The sequence below is a fragment of the Phyllostomus discolor genome, chromosome 8 (genome assembly GCF_004126475.2).
Source record: "Phyllostomus discolor isolate MPI-MPIP mPhyDis1 chromosome 8, mPhyDis1.pri.v3, whole genome shotgun sequence".
NCBI classification, from domain to species: Eukaryota; Metazoa; Chordata; class Mammalia; order Chiroptera; family Phyllostomidae; genus Phyllostomus; species Phyllostomus discolor.
This window is the reverse complement of record NC_040910.2, coordinates 48042329-48061916: the sequence shown is the minus strand read 5'-3', so window position 1 is coordinate 48061916 and position 19588 is coordinate 48042329. Positions and strand designations below refer to the sequence as shown.

Below are 19588 nucleotides of genomic sequence, written 5' to 3'. Positions count from 1 at the left end.
GGGCGGCAGGGTCCAGAAGGGGCACAGCCACTACCCAGAGCACAGCAGGCAGCTGAGCAGCGCCAGTGTGCCAGGCAGCAGCCCAGGGAAGAGATGGGCCTGGCCGCAGAGCACGGGGGGCCCTACTCTCGGGCTGGGACCAGCTCTCACGGCTGCTGGTATTACTTGCGCTACTTCTTCCTCTTCGTCTCACTCATCCAGTTCCTCATCATCCTGGGCCTGGTCCTCTTCATGGTCTATGGCAACGTGCACGTGAGCACCGAGTCCAACCTGCAGGACGCCGAGCGCCGGACTGACGGCCTGTACAGCCAGGTCGTGGGGCTCACGGCCATCCAGGCCAACCTGTCCAAGGAGCTCAACCTCACCACCCGCGCCAAGGATGCCATCATGCAGATGCTGCTGAGCGCCCGCCGGGACCTGGACCGGATCAATGCCAGCTTCCGCCAGTGCCAGGCTGATCGGGTAAGGCCAAGGGCCCCACACTGGCCCTGGTGACCCCAGGAAAGTCACCTCACCTCTCTGAGCTCAGTTTCCACATCCACAAGATGGGGAGGCCCAGACCCTACATTTTGCCTAAGGAGCCCTAGATCAGCAATGCATATTTTGTTTGTACAAGTATATCCCATGCAATGGCTGGGACATGCTGAAAAAACAAACTATGCACTATCTATCTGGAATTCAAGTGTAACTGGGTGTCAGCCCTGAGCCCACGACTTAATATCAAAAAGTACCCAGAATGTGCCAGTGGCAAAAACACTGCACCCAAGAACAGGCCAAGTCAAAACTCAGAACTTTCGGTTCTTTCTTAGTAATAAGTATGAATTGCCTATATTTGTCTTATGCTAGTGTCCGCTCTAGAAATATTGTCTCATCGCCGAAGCCCAAGAGGTAGGGAGAAACTCTAAGCCCTTTTGCAGATGGGGAAATGAAAGCTTGAGAAGGGGGCAGCTATCCCTGAGGGTTAGAAGCAGGCAGCCCCCAGGAAAAAGTCACAGCAGCACATAGAGGAGTCTCACGGAGACTCTCGCCCCCTCGCACTCATGTCAGACTCACAGGGCAGTCGCCCGTGCTCACGCTCACATGTGCCACACACACACTTTGTCTGTAGAGGCTTTGGTGCCAGAGACACTGAGCAGGGGGCTCTCCCCTCAGGCCCTGGCTGGGATGGGAGGAAGGCTGGGTGGAGATAGCCTAGAATTTTCCCACAGGAGGAGTCCTGGCTGGCTGGTGTGGGAGGTGGCAGTCGGGCTGGGGGAGGATAAGCCTCTAATGGATCCTCACACCACACAGCCCTCCTCACTGGACAGAGAGGCCTCCTCAGAAGTGCCCCAGGAAGGGTCATGTCTCCCCGTCTCAGACCCCAGGGCAGGGCGTGTCTCCCGCAGACTCCCAAATGGGTTGAGGTGCCCCTGCGATGCCCAGAATGGGGAGAGTCCCTCTTAGACTCCAGAGCAGGGCAGGTCTCCCCTCAGACCCCCAGGGAAGGACAGCTCCCCATCAGGCCCTCAGACGGGATGAGGCTTCCTTCAGATGCCATAGCAAGGCAAAATGGGGAGAATTCCCCCTCAGGCCCCTTGGGAAGTATGGGGAATCTCCCATCAGACCCCCAGATGGGGTGAGTCCTCCCTCAGACCTCCAGCCTGGGTCACATGCCCCCTCAGACACCAAGGGCAGGGCTGTGCACTTCCTCAAGCCCACACCCAGGTGGGGCGGCCCCTCAGTTGTCTCACTCCCTGGGAATCTGGATCATCTAGGACACACGCTACGTCACGTCCAGTGGTCCAGCCAAGGAGGCAGGAGGAGGGAATCAGGGTCCTGAAGGGTTAGACGCGCAAGTGCTCCGGAACTCGGACTCCGTCCCAGAAGGTCAGGGATCTCAGAATCCGGATCTTCACAGCTTCAAATTTTGAAAAACAGGCTTTTATTCACTTAGAGTTAACAAATTCCTCTGGGCTGGAACCCCTCAGGGTTTTCTCTTGAGCAACCCTGGATCCCATGCCCCCACCCCTAGAGGGAGGGCGCTGGGTGCTGTGGGGCAGCCCCGGACCTGCCCCAGCTGCTCTCCCACGGCCCCAGTGTCTGATGGTAGCAGATGTGAACCCTGGTCTTTCCCCAGTTCTGTCAGTGCTGAGAAACATGCTTTTTCTTAAACCGTGTGCAAGTACAGCTGCATTTCCAGCCCTGAGATCCTGGGAGAGAAAGGAGACTTGGACTCAGTGATTTTTTTTTTTTAAGGTCTGCCCACTGCCACCTGTGTCAAGGTGCCAGGACCCAGGATGTGGGTCACTTGTTCTAACCGGATGATGGCCTCTTTCTCACTTTGTGTTCGGCTCCATCTCACGCCAGCTCCCCCTGCAGCCCCCTCCCCCTTCCCTGGCTCAGGCTTGTGGAAGCAAAGGTGACCGAATCTTCCCAGTTGTTCCTCTGTCCCCCCACCCCAGGGCACCAGCACAGGCCCAGCTTCCTCGGGACAAGGAGTGACAGAAAGACAAGCCCCTGTACTCTTCATATATTTACTTGCTGTATTTCTTCTCAGGGTTCTGTTCCAAAGTTCAGAAGGCATGGCCTTCGCTAAATCGTAAAAAGCTTAATTCACGCGCCATATAACTGATCCACTTAAAGCGTCCAGCTCAGTGATCTTTAGTGCACTCGCAGAGCTGTGCGCCCGTCACCACAAACAACTGCAGACTGGTTTTCATCGCCCCAGAGGGAGACCCTGTCCCCATTAGCAGACACTCCACATTCCTCCCTCCCCGCAGCCTCTGGTGACCTTTCATCTGCTTTCCGTCTCACAGATTTGCTTATTCTAAACACTTTATCTAAATAGAATTGACACTGTGTGGCCTTTTGTGACTGACTTTTTTCACTCAGCATCATGTTTTCAAGGTTCGTCCACACTCTAGCTTGGCCCGCTGCCTCCTTCCTTTTCATTGCCAAATCGTATTAATTGAACAACACCTGAAGGTCAGACCAGCTTTCCCTCCACAGGAGCCACTCCCTTAGGAACTGGGCAAAACTAGGTCGTCTGGCTGCTGGATTCCGGGCTCCAGCCCCGAGGATCTGGGCAGCCCAGGGTCAAGGGCCCACAGGCCCCTCTGAGCTCTGTCCTGTGTCCCGTCCGGGCAGGTGGTCTACGTGAACAACCAGAGGTACATGGCTGCCATTATCCTGAATGAGAAGCAATGCCAAGAACAGCTCAAGGAGGCTAGCAAGAGCTACAACAGTGAGTGGTCTGGGCAGTGGGGGGACAGGGTGGTGGCCTCCCTATCCAATTCCTTGGCAGCCCCCCAACTTTCCTGAGTCTTATCATCCTACACCTGTAGCCTCGCTCCTCCTGCTGAACCAGAAGGCCAAGATGCTAGAGATGGAGCTGGCCAAGGAGAAAGCTCTGTACACCAAAGACAAGGAAGGCTTGGGGCTGAGCAAGCGGCTGGTGGAGGAGCAGCTGGCCGAGTGCAGCAAGGCCCAGGAGCAGCTGCGGCAGGAGCGACAGCTGGCCGTGGATCAACTGCAGAAGGTGCAGGCCCTCTGTCTCCCACTGGAAAAGGACAGGTTTGAGACGGACCTGCGCAACCTCTGGAAGGACTCTGTTATCCCGCGCTCCCTCGAGGGGCTGGGCTACCATTCCCTTGGCTTGGATTTGACCACCATACGGAGAACCTGCGATCACTTGCCTGGCCTCATGAGCACTAAAGTGGACGAGCTGGCGCGGAGCCTGCGAGGTGGCATCGAGCGTGTGGCCCGTGAGAACTCAGACCTCCAGCGCCAGAAGCTGGAGGTCGAGCAGAGCCTGCGGGCCAGTCAGGGGGCCAAGGAGAAGGCAGAAAGGGAAGCCCAGGCCCGGGAGGCCAAGCTCCAGGCCGAGTGCGCCAAGCAGACCCAGCTGGCGCTGGAGGACAAGGCGGCACTGCGAAAGGAGCGAGACAGCCTGGCCAAGGAGCTGGAGGAGAGGAAGCAGGAGATCATGCACCTGAAGATGCAGCTTGATGTCAAAAACTCGGCCCTGGACACCTGCATAAAGGCCAAGGTAGGCCTCAGCCCTGGATTCGGGTGACATTGGGGTTGGGCCTAGCGGCCAAACTGGTGGTGACATCTAACTCGGGTTTGAGGTTGGTTTGCGTTTGGGTTACTTAGGACTCACTGCAGAGTTTCGTGGATGTTAGGACAGGGGCCAAGCGTGACACGGGATCAACGCCAGGTGAGAGGGCGGGGTTAAGACTGGAGTCGGAGGTAGGGCGGGTGTCAGTCCAGGGCCGAGGGAGGGGCGAACCTAGAGTATTGGTTGCTTTGTGGTCGGGCTGCGTTGAGGCATTGAGGGTGGACTTAGAATTTAGGCTAAGGTCGCACATCGGTGGCTATTGAGCGTACAGTTGGTTTAAGGATTATAGTTATATATCCACGTATTGGCATTAAGATTGAGGTGGAGTTTGAAATTGCGAATGACACTGAGAAAGGGTTAAGGATCAGGGTGGAGTTCAGAGCAGCCGGATGGGCCTCAACGTTGGTTTAGGGTGAAGATTAGGGATTCACTAAGGGCTGGCGTCAGGGCCCGGAATTGTTCGAGTCGAGTGGGAGGGTCTGGGCAATGGGTCAGGGCTGCGAGTGGCGTGGGGGTTACCGCGAGGGCTCGGGCAGGTCTGGAGCAAGGCTTGATGGGATGTTGAGTTTGTGTTCAGCATTGGGTCAAGGCGAGTTCTGGGTGGCTGCCATGTCTAGAATTGGTTTGGGTTAGGATTAGGTTCCATCTCACTAGTCTTAGAATTGGGGTTGAGTTTGGAGTTTGGGTTACAGGAAAGGTTAAAAATTGGGTTGGGGTCGCATGCAGGGGAAGGCTGGGTCTAGGGTTGGGGGCGTGAATCTAGGATGTCAGTGGCACCGGGATTGGGCCGAAGCACTGCAGCCGGAGTTGAGGCTCCGGTGGGTGCAGGTGGCTGAGGGGTCTAGAGATGGTTAGAAGTTTGGGGCCAAAAGTGGATTTAGGATCTCAGGGGCATGAGGAGAAGCAGGGACCGATGCTGACCATGAGCTAGGAGCTGGAGTGGGGGCGGGTTCGGATGGCTGGTTGCGCGCTGACTTGGGCTGGCACTGGCATGTGTTTGAGGTGAGGAAGTAGGTGGCCCTGGCTTAGGATGGGGGTACACTGGCGGGGTGGTGAAGCTCAGGGCTGGATCTAGAGTAGAAGCTGTGTGGATGCTGATCTTGGGGAGGCGGGGGGGCCCTGTTTCAGGTAGAGGCTGGGATGCCTAAATTGAGCTGGGATTGGCTGTGACCTTGGGAATGTGTTTGTGGGTGACCCCGGGGGTCCCAGGGTTGGGGCTGGGGCAATGGCATTGGGGGCGGATTTTTCATAGTGGCTGGGTCTAGGCGAAGGGTTAAGGTCAGAGTTAGGTCTAAAGTTGTATCAAATCGGGCTTGTCATTGGGATTGTGTGTAGGCCAGGGTTTGGTTCTAATGAAATCTCCATTTTCATGTTGGGATCAGATTTTAAGAAATTTGGGTTCAGATCTGGTTTTGGATTTCAGGTTTGGGGGGGCTTGGCTCCAGGGTGTTTGAGGCATGGCAGTAAGACTCGGGGTCCAGGGGTTTACAGAGTGGGCGACTGCAGTCTGCAGGGGCACTGGGTTGGGTAGATGGACTCAGTGGGGGCCGGCCCTGCAGAGTGGGGTCTCTGGGGAGCTGCCAAGCGAAGCCAGTCCCTGGAGTCCCCAGTCATTGGAGGGCAAGTAGGCACAGTGATGATTATGCATCCCTCAGCACCTGCGCCCCCCCATGCGCACCTGTCCATTTCTCCGCCTTGGGAAGACCTCAGAGCCAGTCTCCAAGGGCAAGGAGGGGCAGGAATCTCCCTGGCACTCTGGTTCAGGGGTCTCAGCATCTACCAACCTCCCTCTACCTTCTTCTCACAGTCACAGATGGGGCCTGTGCCGAGACCTATTGGACCTGTCCCCAACCCCCCGCCCATCGGTGAGTGAGGGCAGAGCCGGGAAGGGGGCTGCTGCCTATCCCTAGCCCAGGGGAAGGTGCCCCTAAGGCAATAGGTTGAGCCTAACCCCCTCTCTCGGCAGACCCAGCTGGCCTGGAGGAATTCAAGAAGAGGATCCTGGAGTCCCAGCAGCTCTCTGCAGGCAATGCAGCCCCATCCAGGTGAGGCGCTGCACAGGTTGCAATGTTCAGGCTCAGTGCTTTGGTCTCAGGACTTGCTGCTTCCCTAATTGAGTGCCCGCTGTGTACCAGGCCATATGCTGGGCCCTGAGGACACAGGAGTGACCAAGATGCATGCGGCTCCACTCATGACTCCACTCATGAGCATCCAAGTAAGGGGCCAGAGACACAGTGATGGAGCCGTGGTAAGAAGCATGACCGAGTGCCTACAATTATTAGGTGCTTAGTGTGAGCCTGGCACAGTTCTAGCACTCTGCACTATTAACTCATTCAGCCTATCAGTGGGTGAGCTACTGTTACTCCCACTTTCTGGGTGAAGAGTGAGGCACAGAGGGGCTGTGCATCATGCTCCAGGGAGCCCAGCGAGGGAGGAGCAAGCTGGGATGTGAGCCCAGGTGATCAGACTCCAGATAGGCCAGGGGGGGCCTCGGTGAGCAGAGGACCCCTGAACTGGAGCAGGCCTGGGGAGGGCAGGTGAACGGCTCTCCAGGCGGCATGAATAGCTGGGGAGAAGGTCCAGTGGCCTGGCCCCGGGTGGGGGAGGGCAGCTGCAGTGGAGGGAGGGAAGGAGGGGGAGCAATATGTGGGAGTGACCTTGGGCCTCTCACTTCACCCCTCACTTTCTACTTCTACAAAAATGGGGGCCTCTGAAATCCAGGGCACGGAGACGCTTTGCCCACAGTAAACTGCTGCCCAGCAGTGGCTAGGGCGAGGGTCTGGGGGCCTCAAGGGCAGCTGGCCCAGGCTCAGGTCAGGGTTCCAAGCCTCCCAGGGCCGATGCCCTGAACATCACAGGGAAGGAAACTCCGGCCTCTGCCCTGGGGACTACCGGTGCTCCCCACTAGGCAGAGGCCACACCCCCTCTCAGAAACACACCGCTGGCCCAGGACCTGGGGATCCTCAGTCCCATTTGCTGAGGTTGGAGGGAGGCACTGAGATTTTAAGTCAGACCCCTCGGCCCCCTAAGCCAGTGGTTTCATCACCAGACTATGGTCCACCTGGGTCTGTTTCAACTTCAGGGCGCTCAGTGCGGCCTGGGGTCCAGACGTCCGTCCTCAACAGCCTGAGGTTCACCACAGGTGCCCCCTTCTCCACTACGCACCCCCTCGGCCTGGAGTTCACCCCGCTGAGGAGTGAGGAGGTCTCCTCGCTCCAAAGGCTCTGCCTGGGCGAAGCCCCACAGCCTCAGGTGGCCTGCAGAGAGGGAAGCAAGAGGGTAGGGAGAAACCCCTGCTGGGAGCAGACAGGTTTCCTTTCTCCATCTTGGCTTGAAGCCACCGTGGCAAGGAAGGAGGTTCTATTCTTGTCCCCATTTCGCAGAGAGGGTACTAAGGCCCCAGGGAAGGGATCAGCCCAGGCGTCATGCGTCAGCAAGCCAGGGCCGGAGCCAGGCCTGTCCAGATCCCAGCTGAGACCGGGGAAGCTCTTGACATTGTTTACCTCAAATGCTGTCCCCCTGCTAAGGAAACAATGCCCTCTTCAGCCTGGGCCCCTCCTGCTTATCTCTGCAGGGTCTCAGGAAAGGCCTCTGGCTCCCTGAGCTCCTTCCGTTGAGAAAGGGGCCGGGGACAGCGGGCCAGGGCCCTCCACTCTGGGTCCAAGTCCTGACCTGGCCAGCCACTCAGCGGGTAACCGCAGGCAATCACTGGCCGGAGAGCCACAACATCCAAATTTTAGGTGTACCCAATCAGGGGCCAGGCTTGAGGTCCAGCATCGACTCACCCATCCCACGATGTAGGAGCTGATTTCCTGATCAGCCGTGTTCCTCTGCACCTGGAGAAAATCTCCGCCGGGGCCAATTCCCCCCACCCGCGGCCTCCGACCCGCGTGCCCGGCTCTCGTGTCCACAAACCAAGGGCAGGCCCAGGGCCCAGCATCTGTAGGGCTTGAGCACAAGGCCCTGCTTCTTAATTGCACATTTTGGGGCCATTTTCCATCAATGGCGAGTGTGTGACCTTTCCTATGCTTGGTAAGACGGGGTGTCCAGTGGAGGTCAATCTCACGAATTCAAAGAAAACACAGCTGAGAGGAAGAGATGTGAAGAAAACACTGGTTCCGGGGCCGCATGGCTGGAGGTGGGAGAGCCTCGCTGCGGAAGGTGGAGGATGGGAGCGCAGCCCTGGTTCCAAGCCGGGCACGCAGCGAGCGCTGCTCGAGTTCGTTGTTTGTTCACTCAGCACTCATTTCTTGAACCGCTGCTAGGCGCCTGACACAGGCAGGAATCAAGTGCAGAAACTCACGCCCTCATGGGGCTCACATTCTCATGGGAGGACAGATAATAAACCAGACAAATGAGTCATTATAAGGCCCTGTGGTGATGGGTGAGATAGAACAGGGATGAGAGAGTTAGGATTTTCCACAGGGAGTGGGGTGGGGGTCAGCATGGCAGGCTTCCCTGAGGAGGTGACTTTTGAGCAGAGAAGTAAAGGAGGTGAGGGAGGAGCCACTGGCGGGGAGAGCGTTCCTGGGAAGAGTACACCAGGCCCAGAGCACAGCCTGTGCAAAGGCCCTAAGGCAGAGCCACATCTGGTGAGTGTGAGCGAGGAGGCTGATGTGACTGGAGCTGAGTGACCAAGGGGGCAGAGTGAGATCAAGGAGGTGACAAGAGGACGGTTTAGGCAGGGCTCTGTGGTGAGGATACTGCTGTCAGCAGAGGAGGCTGTGACCCGATTCAGGGGTCAGCACCCTCTGGTCTGGTGGGGAGAGAAGGTGGGAGCCAGAGATCAGCGTGAAGCCAACCCACTGCACTGGTCCAGGTTGGCATGGGAGTCCAGGAGCCTCGGTCTGTGGAAAACGGCCAGGGCGGCCCTCCCCCGTAGTCTGGCCCGCACAAGTGAGTGAAGCACGGGCGTCAGACAGAGGCTGAGCTGGGGAGGGTGGACTGGAGCCAGAGAAGGAACGTGAGGCTAGGGCCCCAGGGGAGAACCAGGGAAGGAAGGGAGGGGGCCAGCGGAAGCAGACTTGGCTGTGGCCCCCTCCTCCCCCACCAGGAAACAGCCTCTGCGCCAACCCCTGACCCCTCAGGAGAACCTTTGCCAGGCCAGGGGGAAGGGCATTCCCGACAGCAGCAGGATGGCTCCTGCAAAGGGGGTGGAGTGGAAGCGGGATAACAGTTCTGGCATTTGGGGGAACTGTGGCGGGGGTTAAGTCCCAGAGAGGAGGCCTGGTGGGGAAGAGTGGATGGAGCCCTGAAGTCCAGATCAGAGGTGGCTCTGTCCCGAGGGCATGGGGGGGCGGCTGGAGAGCAGGCGACTAGGGGCTGCTCCTTAGAAAAACCCTCCTGGGAATGAATATATGGGCATGGGTGTGGGCAGGACAAACTCCCAGGACCCCCAGAGCCTTAGGGAGCAAAGATGACGGTCCAACAGACTGCAGCAGAGGTCGGGGGCACAGGAGGGGCCCCACTGAACCTCCGCCTTCTCTTCTGTGCAACGAAGAGGCACGCGTCTCGGGTCGCCATCCTAGAGACCTGCAACAAGTAGGGGTCCATCGGGGGGTCGAAACCCGAAGGAGCCGAAGAGTCAGAAGGCAGCGTCGAGGGGCTGGGTAGGAGGAGGCAGGCCCGGGCGAGGTTCGTCCTTCTGACTGCTGCATTCCTGTTTCCTCTCTGCCCCAGTGGCTGAGCAGGCTCCAGGCCCCGAGGACCGAGGGGTGGCCCAGGCTCGCCGCTCTGCAGACCTGTTGCAGCGAGACGCCCACGGCGCGGGACACAGCAAGGGCTGCAGTCAGGCGACCTCCATGCACACACACCGTAGTGGGCGCCCTTGGCCACACTCACCTCCCCACCCAGGTCCCAGTACTCTCATAGCCCACCCCTGCACCACACGGTCCCTCACCCACAGGTGCCACGATGACAGCCCATGGAGACACGGTAATGATGTCACACAGACATGTGACATGACACACACATCTGTCAAACCCTTGCCCAGTGTCTCAGCCCTGCACACACACAGCCCTGCACACACACACAGCCCTGCACACACACTCAGCCCTGCACACACGCAGCCCTCCCCCCTCAACCTCCTTATCTCCCGACTTCCTCACCCGCAGCCCTTCAGGCCTGGCGAAGTGAGAACAGGAAGACATTCACCTCCATCCCCGGGAGAATTTCCAGACCCTCCTTGCACGCCAGGGAGCATCTGGTCCAAGGGTGAATTAGCCCGCTGGCCCCGTCATGGCCGGCAAGAGCACACCTCCTTCACTCCCTCTCCCCCCACACCTTGCCTGTGGTCCCTAGGAAATATTAGTGGCACTAAATAAATGTTATCAATCCCTTCAAAGACTCCAAAGTCATGGTTTATGCTTTGAAATGACACCACCTGGCCTTGAGCAAGAGAAAGACTAGAAAGGAGACGCAAGCTGGAGGGCCCCTGCCCACGCTGCCCCAGCGTCCTGAGGCCAGAAGACCCAGAGCAACTGTGGGGGGCACCCATGTCCCCCGCGGCCTGGGCAGCTGCGTGTGGGAAGACGCAGCACTGTGGTCGATTCTGTGTTTCTTTAAGACAGCAGATATTCACAAAGCAGATTCTTACTGAGCAGAGTATCCTTTTGCAGCTTTCATTCGTCTAGATTTGCAAAGATTCCCCCAAGTCTTGACAACGTTTGTTGAGGTTACCACAGCCTGTCGTGAATTGCAGGAACTCCTCCTTGCCAAAATTATTCCAGGAACAATATCACAAAAGTCTCAGGCCATTTGTTTTGTTTTGTTGTTTGTGGCAAGATGGGATGTCAGAAAGTTCACCAGTCTACTTTGGGAGTGCTTCAACTCCATGATCAGGTAGCCGGGGAAAAGCACAGCAGAGGAACACAGGAAAATCGCAGTGTACCCAGCAGACTGGAAAAAAAAAAAGCTTAAAGTCCCTAATATCTACTGCTGGTAAAGATGTAAAAAAAAAAAAAAGCGGGGGGGCGGAGGGAGGGGGCATCTTCCTACAGGACTGGCGTAAATGAAAATCTTGTCATAGCTCTTCTGGAAATTAGTTTGGCAATATGTAGTAAAAGTAAACATCTACCACCCTGGCCAGTGTGGCTCAGTTGGTTGGAATGTCGGCCTGTAACCAAAGAGTTGCGGGTTCAATTCCCTATCAGGGCACATATCTAGGTTGTGGGTTTGATGCCCAGTCCAGGCCCATACGGAAGGCAACTCATCAATGCTTCTCTCTCCCAATATTTCTCTCTCTCCCTTCCTCTTTCTCTCAAAGTAATGAAAATGTCCTCAGGTGAGGATTAAAAAACAAAGTAAAGATGCACCAACCCTTTGACCCAGTCACCCCATTCCTGGTGCCTCATCCCTGAAACATAAAAACTCCAGAAAAAAAAAAAAAGCAAATGGCCACCAATGGAATAAACAACCTAAAAATTGTAATCTAGAATCTCAGCTTGTACCCCCACCCCCACCCCAACTGACCTTGATTCCCTCCCAGTCCGTCCCCTGGGACTTGGGGCAGGGCGGGGGATGAGTCAGGAGGCGCTGGGGCTGGCAGCTCACACGAGGCAGGCCGGACTGGAGGGACAAAGGAGCGATACTTCCTGGATGCGGAAGTGCGGGTGAGAGACAGCTGCTGCAGGAAACGTTGGCTGGGGCCCCGCCAAGTCAGGGCAGGGGGGTTAGCCAGTGCAGGCGCCCAGACAGACCAGTCTGGAGGCCCCAAGGAAGTGGGGACATCCCTGTGACCCTGAGCCCAGTGCCTGGGCAGCATGAAGTCCTGGCCTGCTGACGCGGGCCGGCCCCAGCAAAATGACGCCGGAGTTTGGGTCTGGAGCCAGACATCCTGGATTCAGATCTTAACTCAGTCCATCACAACCTCCATTTTCTCATCTGAGAAATGAGTGTGACATAATCACTCTGAACTCGCTGGACACGCGGGCGCAGGTCTCTCACCCTTGGTTGGTCTCTCCCATCCAGAGCATCCCAGAATGTCCTCCCTCCAGCCAGCCCCCACACCCAGCCCTCCAACACCCAGCCCTCAGCCTCTGCCTCCACTGTGGTCCCCATGCTGGTCCAGAGGGACTTTCTACCACGGGATCTGACCTCAGCCCTCTGCTGACACAGCTCCCCACTACCCTGGGAACAAAGTCCAGTTCCTCATCTCTGTTGTACCCCCCTCCCCCCATGAACAATGAACCCCAGCTCCAGCTGTCCTGGATGTTTAATTCTCTGACTAGAGTTACTGACTTTTTAAAATCCTCACCCAAGGTTATGTTTATTGACTTTTTTAATGATTATTTTCATTTTACTTATTTATTTTTAGAGAGATGGAAAGAGAAGGAGAAAAACATTGATGTACAAGAGGTACATTGATTGGTGGCCTCTTGCACACTCCTGACTGGAGACTTGGCCCGCAACCCAGGCATGTGCCCTGACTGGGAATTGAACCAGCAAACTTTTGGTTCATGGGCTGGCATTTAATCCACTGAGCCACACCAGCCAGGGATGATTTTTAAAAAAGACGGTATTTATTTACTTTTAGAAAGAGGAGAAGGTAAGGAGAAAGAGAGGGAGAAAAACGTCAATGTACAGGAGATACATCGATCGGTTGCCTCTCACACACCCCCAACTGGGGACCTGGCCCACAACCCAGGCATGTGCCCTGACTGGGAATCAAACCAGTGACTCTATAGTTTGCAGGCTGGCACTCAATCCACCGAGCCACACCAGCCAGGGCTAGACAGACTCTTAGCTGTAATTTGTGCTGTGCCCTCAGACTAGAATGCCTTTTCTTACCTGACAAATTCTTTTTCCTCCAAGGTCTAGTCCCAGAGATCCCACCTTCAGGCAGCCCTCATGGATGCCCCAAGTGTAGCCCTGACTGTCTTGGGGTCTCCCCAATCCCATCCCCCCATCCCTCACTCTTTCTGGTCCTGATCCTATAGCTCTGGTTCACCCAGGCCTGGTGGCTTTCCAGGGAGAAGGCAGGGACTGAGTACCAGTTAGGAGCAATTGGCAGATCCCCTCTGTGACCCTGTGGTCCAGCTGCCGGGTGACGTTCTGACTCTTTGGGGATTTCCTGTGACCTCTATAAATAACCCCCATGGCTGCTTCCCACAAATCGCCTCACCCTTCTTGGAAAAAAAGGACTGTAGCCAAGGATCTCGGTCCAGCTATGTGCCAGTGCCTAGGGGAAGGCAGGCGGGGGGCCCCCCGGCATCCTGTCCCACGAGCATCTCCCTCCCCACCTGGACGCTGCTTACCCTTCCCGGGAGCCCTCCAGAAGCCCCATGCCATGACACACGGACACCCACCCCCACTATTATTGCTTTTCTCCTCTGGGCATCAATTCTCTTCTGCAGAATTCACCAGCTCCCTGAGTAACCCTTTCCGTCCAGGAGCCCTCCTTTCGGGGGCAATCCCAGCTGCTGAATAACCAAAGAAATCAACAGATAGTGACACACTGCAATGAAGTCTATGGAGACATGGGGTCAGGGTGTCCCCTTTAGCTGGATGGCGGGAGCCTCCTGAAGACCCTCTTATACCCTTTGTGGGCCCTGGACACCTCCCAGCCTCTGCTCACATGTCCCCTGGAATCTAAGAGCTTGTATCTTCAACCACTGGAGGCTGATCCTGACTCTATTTGAGACTCAGTTTCCGCCTCTGGAAAGGGGAGCTGACTACTCTTAAGCCATCAGGCGGGTATGGCAGCCCCCATTCTTACAACCTTAAGGGGCTGCGGCTCTGCACCTGCTTTGTTAGAGCAAGGCGCCCTCTGCTGGTTCGTCATCACCATAGCAGTCCCCCATCTCAGAATCAAAGGCCTCACTGGAATCACCTCTCCCCTCTTCCCCCTCTCACTCACTCTGCTCCAGCCACACCTGCCACCTCACTGTTCCTTGAACACATGGTGATGTTCCACCTCAGGACCTTTGCACATGCTGTGCCCTTTGCCTGGGACACTCTCACAAGCTTCCTCCCTCTGGCTTACTTTTCACCATTCAGATGTCTGTGCCTAGGCCACCTCTGCTCTGCAGGGCACCTGGTCCACATGTCCCTAACCAGGTCAGGTCCCCTCATGGTAAGTTCACATAGCAGCCATAAGACCTCACTGGAGGAGCTACGTCTCTAACAAGGGGAGAGGTGATGCCTGCATGTTTCCGCCCATGTTCCCAGCACCCTGTACTCAGCCCGCTGCACAGAAGACCCACAGCAGACTCATGTCAGAGGTCAAAGACCCATGTGCAAGGATGAAAGCTGGGGACCTCCGGCGACCAGCTACTACTACTCTGAGAGTGTTCCCTCACCTTTAGAACTGCCCGCCACGTTGCGCTGGTATGAAGATCCAGTGAACTGGTGTGTACCATTCTAGACGGTGGCAGGTGCTCAATAAATATGCACTAAGTTAGTAAACGAATGAATGAGTGCATCAGTGAAGACTCAGCTGGGAAAGGGAGTAGGGCCCCCAGGATTTTGTCAGTCACTTTTAAGATACAAGAGACAAAGTTTCAAGGCCGACACTACAAAAGGAATGACAAGCTGCAGAGCAATAAATAACTCAACATACGTAAGAAATACAAGACAAAACAGGTGCATCCGCAAGTGTGCAAACAGAGAAAGTTCTAGAAGGACACAAGTTATGCTGTGACACCAGTGGCAGTGAGGGGCAGGAGGAGGAGGATTTCCATATTTAAACATTTCTGGACCACCTGAAATTTTTTCCTTTTGTATTTAAAAAATAAATTAAAAACTATAAAACAAAGACCCCTGAGACCCTGATACCCACTCCCTCAACCTTCCATGGCTACTCCTCCAGCATCGGGTGCCCAAAGAGACCTTTGTTCAGCCCCACTCCAGGGCCTGAACCCCCAGCAAGTCCCTGTGAGGGAACATGGCCAGCTAGAGCTTGGTCACCACCAGCAACGGGGAGTTCACTCACTATTTTACAGTCAAGTTCTTCCCTAGGAAATGAGAATCTCACTTAGCCTAAGCTATTCCCAGATGTCTCAAGACTTCTGGGCATCCATCCAGACTGGTCCCCTCACTTGCCCACGCAGAAGTCCCGGAAGATGATGTCTAGGATCTCTTCAGTGCCCCCTCCACTGGTGAGGCAGGCCAGGTGCCCCCGGGCGATCCGCAGTGCCTCGGCCGCCAGGGCAACATCTTTAGCTTGCTTATAGTGGCCGAGGGCTTCCAGGCAGCCTTGGAGGTGATGCTGGTGCCTTGCCCTTGTCAGAAGTGGTGGACCTGCAGACGGGTCCCCACACCTGCAAGAGACAGAGAACATGGTCTCTCTTAACTTTGCAACCACCACTCAAAGAGGGGGGATGGTCAAACCCATTCTGCAAATATAGAAACTGAGCCTGCAGGTGGGTATGTGCCCAGAGCTGTTGCTAACCCCCCACTTGAACTTGGGTGGAAGCTGTGGAGTGGTGCAGGGCAAGAAGGTGGGGCTCACACTGCAGTCAGCTCTTTCCTCAGTGCCTCCAGGAGGCCGTCCAGTCCCTCCCCAGTCAGGCAGGACAGCAGCAGGTGGGGGGGCAGTTCAGGACTGAGGTCTAGGTCTCCAGCGAGTAGCAGGTCCGACTTATTCAGCACCAGCAAGAGGCGCTGGCTATTCCCATTATGGCTCTGAGCTATCGCGGAGGTGACAACCGTGTCCAGGAAGTTGCAGCTAGACGGAGAGGCCAGGTCAGAGGCGTCCAGCACAGCCAAAATGAGGTCAGCCTGCTCCAGCCTGGGGGAGCAGGGAGAACCAACAGAAGAGTGACCCCAGAGCAGAGCAATCATGGGCATTGGGTGGGGTGGAAAGGTGCAGAGCACTAGGCGGGGAGCAGAGCATGGGGGGCAAGGTAGAACATGTGGGCAGAGGCCAAACTCTAAGAGCTGCCCTCCCCAAATCACAGAGTCCCCAGTTAATTTTCTGATTCAGGAAAAAGGAAAAATAAATAGAACAGGAGGAGGAAGGGCCCTGTTTCCCTCTCCTACCACTCTGTCTGCCCACCTCTCACGGGCACGCCGCACACCCTCCTGCTCCACAGGCCCCTCGCCCTCCCGCAATCCTGCCGTGTCGCTCAGGAGCACTGGGAACCCAGCCAGGTCCACGGGCGTCTCTAGCACATCACGGGTGGTCCCTGGTTCTGGGGACACGATGGACACAGGCTTCCGGCCTGGGAAGGGGAAGAGGGTCAGAGAATGGGGGGAGGTCAGTAAAGGAGTGATCCCCTCTCCCAAGCTCCAGCCCCTGACTGGACAGAGCTCTTCCATCCTCCCTGCCCTCTTCCCCACAACTGAACAGCTCAGGCCCACACCCTGCCCCCTCTCCCACGCACTGAGCAAATTCACTAAGCTGCTCTTGCCCGCGTTGGGGGGTCCTGTGACCACCACATGAGCCCCTGAGCGGAGCCTCTGCCCTCGCCTGGCATCTCGAAGATGTGCGTTCAGTGCCACTTCCAGCTCCTGCACTTGGCTGTCAGCTGTGGATGGAGAAAAGCAGAGAGGAGGGAGTAAGGGGGTTTCTGGGGGCTGACACTCCAGGTATCCCCACACCTGACCCCCAGGCGGCCACACCTCGCTCCAAGACACCCTCTTCCAGGTTGTCATCCTCTCCGAAGTCGATATAGGCCTCCACATGGGCCAGAGCCTGAGGGAGAGGAGGTATGTAGTATGGTCACCCAGGAATCCATCCCCAAACCCCAATTTGCCCAGGTCCAGCCCAACCTGAGGGACCAGATTGGAAGTTTGTAGACCAAAAGCTCTCACACAGAGGATGGAGGTGGGGTCTCTGAGGCAGAAAATGGCAATTGGTGGAAATGGGGACTTGCCTTAGTGAGGGTCTCCGCCCAGCCACGGCAGAGGTGACCTAGCTCTCCATCCAGCTGCCGCAGGGCCTGCCTCCGCTGTGCCTCGGTTTCCGCATGGATCAGATCTGCCAGCCCCTCCACCTCAGTCAGGCTCAGCTTCCCGTGGGCAAAGGCCCGCCTGGTGAACTCACCCGCCTCCGCAGGCCGCAGCCCTGGCACCCTGCCTGTGGGATGGTCCTGAGTACTGAGACCCTGGCTCCCACCCAGGCCCACTGACAGGGCCAGACCTCGAACCCAAGGCTGCACTCACCCAGGGCCTGCAGGACGCCACTCACCACTGCTGGACCTCCATGCACGTGGAACTCCGCACAGTCCTCACCCGTGAAACTTTGGGGTCCTAATGTGGCAAGGGGGAAGCAGGGCACCACCTGGGCAACCGCCTGAAGGGAGTCAACTGGGTCAAGAGAGCTACAGGAGGAGGTTCGGGATCTGGAGACCCTCACCTGGAAACCAGAGCACTAAGGCGCGGTCCAGGGGCTCCTCAGAGCGGGGGTCGGTGAGCAAGCGCAGGCAGGCCCTGCGCGCAGGAGGTAAGTCCCGGGGCGCTGTTAAACTCCGGAGGGCGTGCCCGCTGGCGGGGCCACTGGTCCGGATCACAGCAATGCCACAGCGGCCTTGGCCAGAGCTCAGAGCAAAAATGGTGGCCCCGGATCCGGGAGCCGGGGCACCGCTGCCCTGACGTGTGCACGGTCTGGGAAAGAAGAGGAGAGAGTGCTTCTTGGAGGCTCTGCTTCAGAGTAGGTGGGCGGATCCAGGGTTGGAAGGTCGAGAAATGCCCCAAGTGGAGCCAGTCTCTGCGGTTAGGGGATGGAGACTGGAAGGCCTGAGGTCAGAGAATGACCTGATTAAAGACTTCAAGGCCAAGTGGCCTAGATGTGGGCTCTGCGGCAGGGGGATGAATAGATTGGGGCTTGGGAGGACTCGAAAGGTGGCTCTGCCGCCGGCAACCGAGCCCCCAAGCCCCAGAGAAAGCATTTGGGCCAAAGCAGCCCCCCACACTGTCACACCCCTTATCCTGGTCATCCCACCTGCAAGGCCCACGTGCCGCCCGGGCTACCAGGCTCCAGAGCCCCCGCCACATGGATTCTCAGCCAGCAAACCGCCTGTCAGCCCAACCTGAAGAATTCGAGTTCGGACGGGCCCCGCCCGCTCCACGTCTTGTGTAAAGTGCTTAAGGGTTCTCGACTACCATTGGGCGCCTTTAAAGACGTACTATCCACCCACTGAAGATCCACGTTCTTATTGGCTGCTGCCAGGAAAAGAGGCAGGGGCAGCAAGCAGAGGTGCAGCGAAATGGCGTTCCCCATGGCAACACTAGACCACATTTTTAGGATCCCAGATACCGGAAATGAGGTGGGAGGAATGCAGGCACAAGGGGGTAGAAATTACAGAGAGGCCAGAGTTAAGAGTCCCATATTTCCTATTAGTCCACTGCGTCGCCTTAGGCTAGGCAAATGGCCGGGGAGATGAGTTCCGGGGAACCGACACACTGGCTCTGGGCAAATCTTGTCCAAACTTCTGGGAAGGTGCCTACTTGTTTTCCCGAAACTCGCCAAGTTTTCACTCCTCCCCAGCTTTCCTTCCGCTGTTCCCTCGCCCCGAATACCCAGCCTCATTTGACAAATTCATTCTCGGAGCCTAATTCCAAGGTGGACTCCTGAAACCCCCAGCACAGCCCTCTCTCTCCCCTGGCCCAGGCATGCGCCTACAGAGCTGTATGTTGTCTGTCTCTGGATCCCCAAAAGCCAGAAACGGGAGTCTCGCAATTACTTTCAGGTTAATCCAGGACAGCGCTGGAGCGTGGATGAATAAAGAGTTTATGGTGGAATTCCTGGCACTGGATGGGCGGGGTCTCGGGGATCTCCCGAATGGCCAATTCTCTGTTTCTTGGACGGAGCGGGCGGGCAGAGCACCTGCATTTCAGGAAGAGTCAATCGGACACGCTAGAGTTCTCGTTATTCCCACGTCCAGCCCTACTCGATTTTTAAAATTGTAAAGGAGTGACGAACAATGATATTCGCTGTCTCCGAGTTGCTCCATCTATCACAAGTATATATCAAGCGCCCACTATGTGCATTCTGAGAATCAGATCGGGCGCCTGCCCTCCTTGGGCTCGAAGGGAGGAGGCAATTTAGGATGGGGAGTATGGGTGCCAAACAAAATACAGAACCCAGCTAAATGTGAATTTCAGATAAACAATAAATAACATTGTGTCCCATGTAATATTTGGGATACACGAAAAACTTATTCGTTTATCTGAAATTCACATTTGTAGAAAGTAATATAAACTGAGTCACATTAAAATAGAGTGGAAAACAGAAAAACAAAACAAAAATAAATAAAAATTAAAGCTAAAACCAACAAACAACAACAGAAAAAAATAAAATAAAATGGATTAGAAACTGTCACCCCAGAGAACTGCCTGGCGTGTCTAATGCCTCAAACCTTTGGAATGTTAAAACAGGGCAAAACAACCTTTGGACAGGGTCTAAGCAGACTCGTTTTCAAAGAACTGTTTGCAAAGACAACAAGAAGGATATTATGAATAATAGTCTGAAATTTTAAAACCTGGTTTAGAGTTAGCATCACTATGTTATGTCGTCTGCGCCAACAGAAATGTCTTCTTGCCGTCGAT

General features: G+C 56.1%; 2 protein-coding genes across 4 annotated transcripts; one reads left to right on the top strand and one right to left on the bottom strand.

Moving 5' to 3' along the window:
* Positions 1-10437, top strand: LOC114502927 (plasmalemma vesicle associated protein). The gene is made up of 6 exons (XM_028520199.2): positions 1-462; positions 3127-3223; positions 3324-4027; positions 5907-5964; positions 6066-6144; positions 9779-10437. The coding sequence occupies exons 1-6, from the start codon at positions 94-96 to the stop codon at positions 9783-9785; spliced, it is 1314 nt and encodes a 437-aa protein (XP_028376000.2). The 5' UTR covers positions 1-93; the 3' UTR covers positions 9786-10437.
* Positions 10438-12782: 2345 nt separating this feature from the next.
* On the bottom strand, positions 12783-18119 carry GTPBP3 (GTP binding protein 3, mitochondrial). 3 transcript variants are annotated; one of them, XM_036032528.1, is made up of 9 exons: positions 17982-18119; positions 17397-17644; positions 17204-17290; positions 16915-17117; positions 16661-16733; positions 16450-16566; positions 16095-16260; positions 15549-15827; positions 12783-15357 (listed from the first exon to the last, which is right to left on the bottom strand). In XM_036032528.1, the coding sequence occupies exons 1-9, from the start codon at positions 18032-18034 to the stop codon at positions 15132-15134; spliced, it is 1452 nt and encodes a 483-aa protein (XP_035888421.1). In that variant the 5' UTR covers positions 18035-18119; the 3' UTR covers positions 12783-15131. The 3 variants fall into 3 exon arrangements, with proteins under 3 accessions (XP_035888421.1, XP_028377462.1, XP_035888422.1); XM_028521661.2 differs by having other exon boundaries at positions 16423-16566; positions 17982-18118; XM_036032529.1 differs by lacking the exon at positions 16915-17117 and having other exon boundaries at positions 16423-16566; positions 17229-17290; positions 17982-18118.
* Positions 18120-19588: the final 1469 nt, after the last annotated feature.